The following is an 8260-nucleotide window of genomic DNA, read 5'->3' as shown; positions in this document are numbered from 1 at the left end:
TGAGGGGAGTGGGTGGGAGTCAGGTGCGCGTGAGGTACCGTAAGGCCAGGTAAGCTCGCCATGGTTTGAACTTGACCCATCCCTCAACCCCCCTCGACCACAACCATCACCTCTTTCTCCTCCTCCCCACTCATCTCGTCTCCTCAATTCTCTCTCTCTCGCTCCCTTCCCTCCCTCCCTCCCTCCCTCCGCTGCTTCTTGCTTCTCATCAGCCTTGGCAGCGACGGATATGTGAGGCAGCTTAAACTTACCAGAGAAGGTAACTTGCTGCTGCTACCGCCGCCTCCATCGCTGCTCCTCCTGCTCCTGCTCCTGCTCCTGCTCCTGCTCCTGCTCCTGCTCCTGCTCCTGCTCCTGCTCCTGCTCCTCCTGTTGGTTCACTGCTAGCCTGTGAGTTCTTGTGCAGAAATTTCTCTTCCTCTTCCTGCCACTGTCGAGCACGAAGATCAAGAAAGTTCTACTGCTCTTCACCCTCATGACGAATTGGCGACGGAAGCAGCCTTGAATGCAATGAAGTTGTCCTCTCTCTCCCTACCTCCTGCAACTATCTGCTGCTGCTGCTGCTGCTGCTGCTTCTGCTGCTGCTGCTGCTTCCTCTTTCTACTTCCTGCTTCCTCCCTCCTCCTCCGTCTTCCTCCACTTCCTTCCCTCGTTCCAATTGTCTGTTACTCCATCGTTTCCTCTTGTCCCTCTCACGTCCACCGTCTGAAGCAGCGCCTGCAGTTTCTTGCAGGTTGTCGATGGGGAGGAGGAGGCGAAAGGAAATACCCACGGGGCAGGCCATCCCTCAACTGGTCATGCTGCAGCAGGAAGGGATACACCAGTACAGGAGGAGGAGGAGAGTGCAGTACGGAGGAGTCTGTACGAGTCTCTTGCCTCCAGCTTCCTCCGGGAGGCAAGGCAGTGGAGCAGGAGGGAGGAGCAGGAGCGGGAGGTTGGCTCCTTAGAGGCAGAGCTAAGGGAACAGCTTGCTGCAGCTGATAACGATGCGAAGAGAATGGAGTGAGTTCATCTCTCTGTTTCCCTTGCTTCTGCTTCTTCTCCTGCTCCTGCTCCTGCTCCTTCTCCTGCTCCTGCTCCTGCTCCTGCTCCTGCTCCTGCTCCTGCTCCTGCTTCTGGTGTACCTCCTGCTCTGCCTGCTCCCTCGTCTTCCTCCTTCCCCTCCTCTGAGCCACTCGCCGCAGGGCGGTCAAACGTGCCATGGAGCTGAGAGACGCCATGCTCGCCAAGCAGCGGCTGCTTGACCTCCTGCAAGAGGATCGTTTGCTCCACCTTTGTGTCAGAGGGCAGCAGCACCACCTCCTCCGCATCCTCTCAGAGCTCCCCGTCCAGCTGTTCCTTGACCCTTCCTTGCCGTACAGGTCCTGCTGAATGTTTCTCTCCTTCCTCTGTCCATCTCATCTCTCCTCCTTCCACGACTTTCTGCCTCTCCTCCTGCCCCTGGCCCTTCTCTTCTCCTCCTGCCCCTGCCCCTTCTCTTCTCCTCCTGCTCCTCCTCTCCTCCTCTCTAAGTCTGCTGCTCCCTCCTCTAACTCCTTCCCATTCTTTTCCTCTCCATCTCTCCTCACTAACTCATGGATGCTTCAGGATCAGGAGCGGGTTGTTTAGCTCCTTTCCCTGGCACGTGGCTGGCGGCAACGGAGATGCAGTATGTCTTGTATCCTCTCCTCTGCTCCCCCCCCCACCTTCTCCTTCCTTCCTCCCACCTCTCTCGCTCCTCCTGCTCTTGTTTGATGGCTCTTTTCTCTCGCCTTTTCTTACTCGATGTCTGCAGTCTGTCGACATCCCCGTGGAGACCTCTTGCGAACAAGCATCTGTCCTGCTCGAGTTCCTCCTCTCCCTTCCTCACATTCCTCAACTTTACTTCCGCACTGGAAGGTAAAAGATACTCCTCGTCGTCCTCGTCCTCGTCCTCGTCCTCGTCCTCGTCCTCGTCCTCGTCCTCGTCCTCGTCCTCGTCCTCGTCCTCGTCCTCGTCGTCTTCGTCCTCGTCCTCCTCGTCCTCGTCCTTCTCCTCGTCTTCCTTGTCCTCCCCTTCGTGCTCATCCTCCTGCTGTTTACTTGCTCCTCCTCCACTACCTTCCCTCACTCTATCGCATCTCTTCTGCTCCTCCTGTGTTGCTGCTCTCACTGCCATCCAACAGCAACGCCATGCAGAGGAGACACCCCAGCGACCTCCTCCTCCTCCTCTCCCAGCACAAGACTCTCCCCAACCTCGACGGGTGGGACGCGGGGCCCGACATTCTCAAGCTTCTCCTCCCATCCGTGAGCAACAACCTGAGGTAAGTCTCCTTGCCGTCCTCCTCATACTGCAGACTGAGGAGGAGGGCAGGTTCGTGAACATCAACTGCGAGCTCTACCCTCCAGTTCTCTGCTCGGCCTCTTCCCTCGATCTCCGAGGCTGCAAGCTTCAGTCCGAGGAAGCTGTCGTCCTCTCCTCCATCCTCCCGCAGAACCCTTCCCTCACCCTCCTCGACCTCCGGGACAACCACATGGAGCAGGACTGGGCGGCGCTGCTTGACGTCTGCATGCTGAAGCTAACAAGCCTTACTAGGTAGCCCGCACTTTCCCCTTCCTTCTCCTCCTTTGCTTGCTCCTTCGCTGCTCCCGCTCCACCTTCCTCCTGCTCCTGCTCCTGCTCCTGCTCCTGCTCCTGCTCCTGCTCCTCCCCTCCCTCGAACTTTCCTATTCCTCTTGCTCGACATTTAGCCTTCGTCCTCATCGTTCTACAGCTTGAACGGCATTGCTCCTCCTCCCCGCACCTCTCGCCTGGACCTCCGCCTCCTCTCTCCTCTCCTGCGCGCCTCCTACGAACATGTGAGTCTCTTGTTCCCCTCGAAGAAAGTTAGCAGTCCCAGGAGAGGGGAGGACGAACAGGAGGCAGGCGGGATGCAAGAGATGAAGAGAGGGAGAGAGGGAGAAGGGAGGATATGGCAAGGTGGAACGGAGGAGAAGGATGGTGGATGGTGGAGAGAGAAGCTAGGTAGAGAAGGGGAGGAGATGGAGATAGGAGGAAGAGGAGGGCAGGGGGCGGGAGGGCAGGGGAGGGAGAGCGACAGGAGGAGAGTTGAACGTCTGCAGGTTTTCCTGGGCTCCTTCCTGGCGCGCGAGGAGGTGGAGGAACTGAACAATCTCTCGCTCTCTCCCCATGAGGAGGAAGTTCGTCTTGGAGGAGGAGAGAGGCTCCAGTACGAGCTGCTGTGGGCTTCACTGGCCGTTGGGCGATGCTCCCAACTCTCCCTCCTCGACATCAGCTCTTGCGATGTCGGGGACTTCGTCGCTCCCCTCCTCTCCTCCTCCCTCCTCCTGCTCCCTTCCCTGCGCTTCCTCCTCGCCCGCATGATCAACATCGGCCCAGCAGGAGCTTTGTGCATGGCGCAAGGCCTCCTGGCCTGCTGCAGAATGGAGGAGTTGGACGTGGGAGGGAACGCCATCGGATGCGTGGGGGCGGCGGCCCTGAGCACGAGCATGGAGGGCATGGAGGGCCTTCGGGTGTTGAAGTTGGACGGATGCGACGTGGGCGACGGAGGATGCAGGAGGCTGGGCGATAGTCTCTCCTCTCGCTCGGGTCTGGAGGAGCTACACTTGAACAACAACATGATAGGGGAGGACGCTGTCTCTCTGCTGCTCCGCCGCGTCCGGGGGCTCGAGAGCCTTCGTAGTGTCTTCCTGTACGGCAACAAGCTCGACCCCATCCGAACTCGCCGGGTGGCGCAGGAAACCCTCGGGGTATCTTGCTCAGTTGCGCTGTAGAAGAATCGCAGGACATGGTCAATGGCAGAGAAGAGGAGGTGGCGAGCGAAGGGGAGGAGGACGGGGAGAAGGAAGATGTGGAGGAGGATGTAAGGAGGAAGAATGAGGAGGGGCAGCGGCAGATCTCAAATATCTCAGTAATTCACTGCGGCAGAAACTTTTTTACACTCAGAGGGTCGCCTGGGTCACATCCATGCCTTGCGAGTACATTTGCTGCGAGCTGTACCCGTTCCTGATCTCTCCCGTCTGCCTGCGAGCCACTGCTGTCAGCTTGGAGCCAATGGAATGAGAGGGGGCTAGAACAACAATAAGGACGACAGAAGGTACATAGCAGCGGCAGCATTACAGAGCAGCAGCAGGGAACGTTGTAAGATAAGGAGGACGAGTTGGGAGGAGAAGGAAAACGTCAGTTTGTAGGAATAGATTTCAGATGAGTTTCCATGAAGCCACGAGAGCCGACAAACAAAAGCAAGGGGCAAAGATGGGATGAAGGAGGATGAGGCAGCGAGAAACAACATCAGGCATCGAACTTCTCCCACAGCACCATAGGAGCAAACCCTCCTCCCCTCCCTCACCTCAGCTCCTGCGACGTAACGATCCTACCCACCGGAGCCTTGTCTGACAGCCGCATGAAAGAAGGCTGGCTGGTGCGGTAGAGTGTCACCTGCTGATTCTGCCTTCCCGTCCTCTTCAGCTCCAGCACCACCGGAGTGCCAGCAGGCCCTCTGATCATCTGGTGCAGCTCTTGTAGGTTGTGCCGCTCTACCGCTCGACCGTCCACACTGACCAGAAGGTCGTGGAGCTTGATCACTCCGCAGTCCGCAGCAGGCGATCCCGGCACCACCTCCACCACGTACACGTTGCCGGCCTGAGGGCCAGTCTCGAACCTCTCCAGGCGCAGGCCGACGCCTCCAATGGCGGAGGAGGAGCGGAGGGAGTGGCGGGACTCCCACTCGGCGGGGTCGATCTTGATGTAGACTGGGACCTCCCTGACAATCTCGACGGGGATCTCTCGGACTACCTCCACCACCCGCTCCTCCGTCTCGATGACTGGCACCTCCTGCACATGGATCCTCTCCACCACCTTCTCCACCGGCACCTCCTTCTCTACTTCCACGATCTGGGCACAAGGGAGTCACAAGGTGACAGCGGGTGAGGGAGAGTAGAGCAGAAGTGAGCGGTGGAGAGCGGGGGTAGCAGAAGAGCGCAGAGGAGGGGAGATAAAGAGAGAAGGCAAGGAGAGAACTCCGCACCTGCTCAATGATCCTCTCTACCGGTACCTCCTTGATCACCTCCACGACCTGTTCGATGATTCTCTCCCGAACAATCTTGCGGACGAACGGCTTCTCCACAATCTTCTCGACCGGCACCTCCTTCACGATTTGCACGACTTTGTTGACGTACTGAACCACTGGTCGCTCGTGCGTGGTCACGCACTCCACGTGCTTGCCTCGCTCAACAACCTTCTCCTGCACGATGGACAAAAAGTTCAATGAGATCCTCCTCCAAACCCACCAGCTTCTAATCCTCTTTCACCACCACCACCACTACCTCCTCCTCCTCCTCCTCCTCCTCCTCCTCCTCCACCACCACCACCACCACCACCACCACCACCACCACCACCACTACAACCACCTCCTCCTGCTCCTGCTCCTGCTCCTGCTCCTGCTCCTGCTCCTGCTCCTGCTCCTGCTCCTGCTCCTGCTCCTTCTCCACTACCACCACCAACCACCACCAACCACCACCAACCACCACCACCTCCTCCTCAAATCACGTCAGACACTACCCTCTCTCCTAACTCCATCTATCGCCGACTTTCTCCTCACCACAAGGCGGGGCACTTGGACTGGGACAGAGCGCTCGATGGGCTTCTCGATGGGCTTCTCGATAGACAAGAGCCTTTCATGCGTCTCCATCGGCCGAGCTCCATGGTCCATGTCATCGATCCTCGATCCTCCGAACGACTCTAGCGGCGCTCCTCTCGCCTCCCCATACGCTCGGAGCGGGCTTCGCCCTGCCATCGCCGATTCCCACAAGGGATACTACCCCTACCCCACTCGTACTTTTCTCAGTACCCACCCTTAATACCTTCCGAGATTTCCCCTACCTCCCAACAACCCCCTACCCCACCCAGTCCTGGCGTGTGGACAACTTTTAGACTACCCCTGTCATATCAATGTCTTTGTTTGGAATCTCTACCCTTACCCCCCACATTTTCCACCTTCCACCCACCTCATCCTCATGACAAGACTTGTACCCCGACGGTACCTGTACCCCTACCCACAATCCGAGTACCCACCCTGCAACTAGCACAACATCTTTCAACCCTACCCTCTCGTTGCAAGTAGATCCCATTGACGAGGTGAGGTGGGTGGTAACATTTACGTCTTAGGGGATACAAAATTGGGTAGGTGGGGGTAGAACATGATTGGGTAGGTGGTGGAAGACAGAGGTCATTTTCGTTCCTAGGGTCTGTGAAAGGAGGGGTAGTCCAGTGGGTTCAAGAGTATAGGGTGTCAATCCTGAATCTCAACGAGTGGGTGGGGTACTATCGTCACAGGGGTGGGGGGTCCGTAGTTGTGTAATGAAGGGGCGGATGGGTGTTTGTCCTCTGTCGGAGGTTTAAAACTATTTTTGAATTCAATTTGTTTTGAAATTTTATCTCTTGTCTTCAAATTTTGGAGGATTCAAATTACGCAATGTTGTCTTTCTCCCGTCCAATTGTGTAGGTTACAACTGGTATTTGAATATTTATTGGTTATTTTGAAATATTCGAAGAAAGCTTTGAAAATTGGTGGTCACTTCAGGTACTCATTGTAAAATTATAAATATCCAAAAGAATCTTTTTCGTATTATTTACAATGCTTGTAGCGATCCGCGCCATGGAAAGATTGCAGGAATCCAAGGAAGGTGCAGGACGCGAGATTGATGTTAGAGACAGTGAGGACGAACGATGATTGAAGCAGAGCACGGTAGACTTTGCATGATAGAACGTCAAGCGAGGGAAGTTGGAAAGAAGGAGGAGAGGACGGAGGGGAGGAGAGGCTAGATGTGTCGATTCGTCAGTGTTGTCCATATGGATTCAGAACATCAACTCCGGTCAGTCTCCAGAGAGCCTTGCTTCTCAAAGTAGAAGGAGTGCTGAGCTGACTTGAAGTTCAAGTGGGAAGACGTGAAGGTTTTCTTCTCGAGTGGAAGGTGTTTGGTTAGTTGGTGGGTTGAGTACCAAAAATGTTTGCGGCTTTGAAGGAAAGAAAACAGATTAAGAATGGAAGAGCAGTGCTTTCAGCAATGAAACACAATGTACTGATTATAGTCTTTCCCCTTTGCAGATGTCAGAATCTACCTCACAGAGGTTGTCTCCCGACCAGAAGATGCAATCTTGGGTGAGGCGGAGTGCTGTAGCTCTGGTGCTCTTTGTTGATTGATCCTTTTTGATGTTAACAGGCGGTGAGCGGATACAACATAGAGAACAGAGATGTCTCTTCAAAGCATCAGACCCTGCGGCAATTCAACACGGATATCAATGTCAACTTCCAGAGAGGATACGGGAACAGCGTGGTGACCTCGGTCAACCCCGTCTCCTTCAAGAGGAGCTCCGACCCGAACAAGTGCTCCGAGTTACCTCCCCTCCTCCCTCTTGCGCTGAACTTTGCTTCCAGATATTGGAACCCTGTCATCCCTACCGAGCAGACCAGCGTCACTGTGGTGGACAAGCCTATTGAGCGAATAGTGGAAGTTTTCCATAGGGTGCCCATGGACAAAGTGCTTGTTTCCCCCGACCCGCTTGCCGCCTTGATGACTGTAAGCAGGTGGTGGAAAGGAACGTTGAGTCTATCAAGGTGGAGGAGAAGCACCTTGAGAAAGACATCAAGATCACCCAAGTCGTCCCTGTTATCCAGGTGTGCATTGCAGGTTGACTAGGCACGTACGAGGGCTGAAGACAGTGTCGGGCTGCAGGAGATCAAGAAGGAGGTTGTCTACGAGAAGGAGGTGCTGAAGGAGGAGGTCCAGGAGATCGTGGTCGACAAGTATGTCGAGCGGGTATGGAAGTCCCGGGTGAAGGAGGATTCACTGAACGAACATGGCAGATCGTGGAAGTGATCAGGGAGGTTCCTGTTGATCGCGTTGTTCAGCGTAGGGAAGATTGCTCAGATGTCCAGCTGAAGCTGAGCTGACTGCGGCCTGCAGGTGGAGGTGATCAAGGAGGTGCCGACCATCCGCTACGTGGACAGAGTGATCACTAAAGAGGTTCCGGTCACGCAAGTCGTGGAGCGAGTGGTATGACGAGAGGAGGGGGAGGGAGGGAGGGGAGGGGAGGGAGGGAGGGAGGGAGGGAGGGAGGGAGGGAGGGAGGGAGGGAGGGAGGGAGGGAGGGAGGGAGGGAGGGAGGGAGGAGGGAGGGAGGGAGGGAGGAGGAGGAGGAGGAGGAGGAGGAGGAGGAGGAGGAGGAGGAGGAGGAGGAGGAGGAGGAGGAGGAGGAGGAGGAGGAGGAGGAGGAGGAGGA

At 56.2% G+C, this 8260-nt stretch overlaps 4 protein-coding genes across 4 annotated transcripts; 3 read left to right on the top strand and 1 right to left on the bottom strand.

Moving 5' to 3' along the window:
- Positions 1-1218: 1218 nt before the first annotated feature.
- GUITHDRAFT_144264 (hypothetical protein) lies at positions 1219-2558 on the top strand (the record flags this gene model as incomplete). The annotated part of the gene is made up of 5 exons (XM_005825241.1): positions 1219-1361; positions 1588-1648; positions 1775-1878; positions 2145-2282; positions 2333-2558. 5 exons carry the CDS (start codon positions 1219-1221, stop codon positions 2556-2558), a joined length of 672 nt encoding a protein of 223 aa, XP_005825298.1.
- An 814-nt stretch (positions 2559-3372) lies between these two features.
- On the top strand, positions 3373-3753 carry GUITHDRAFT_115465 (hypothetical protein; the record flags this gene model as incomplete). The annotated part of the gene is made up of 1 exon (XM_005825240.1): positions 3373-3753. One exon carries the CDS (start codon positions 3373-3375, stop codon positions 3751-3753), a length of 381 nt encoding a protein of 126 aa, XP_005825297.1.
- A 168-nt stretch (positions 3754-3921) lies between these two features.
- Positions 3922-5774, bottom strand: GUITHDRAFT_115464 (hypothetical protein; the record flags this gene model as incomplete). Its single annotated transcript, XM_005825239.1, has 4 exons — positions 3922-4003; positions 4329-4873; positions 5007-5222; positions 5580-5774. 4 exons carry the CDS (start codon positions 5772-5774, stop codon positions 3922-3924), a joined length of 1038 nt encoding a protein of 345 aa, XP_005825296.1.
- Positions 5775-6984: 1210 nt separating this feature from the next.
- On the top strand, positions 6985-8040 carry GUITHDRAFT_144262 (hypothetical protein; the record flags this gene model as incomplete). Its single annotated transcript, XM_005825238.1, has 8 exons — positions 6985-7056; positions 7086-7139; positions 7201-7364; positions 7416-7518; positions 7566-7655; positions 7678-7812; positions 7845-7865; positions 7945-8040. 8 exons carry the CDS (start codon positions 6985-6987, stop codon positions 8038-8040), a joined length of 735 nt encoding a protein of 244 aa, XP_005825295.1.
- Between the last annotated feature and the right edge of the window lie 220 nt (positions 8041-8260).

Source organism: Guillardia theta, assembly GCF_000315625.1.
Source record: "Guillardia theta CCMP2712 unplaced genomic scaffold GUITHscaffold_85, whole genome shotgun sequence".
Lineage (NCBI taxonomy): Eukaryota > Cryptophyceae > Pyrenomonadales > Geminigeraceae > Guillardia > Guillardia theta.
This window is presented reverse-complemented; position numbering and strand designations above follow the sequence as displayed.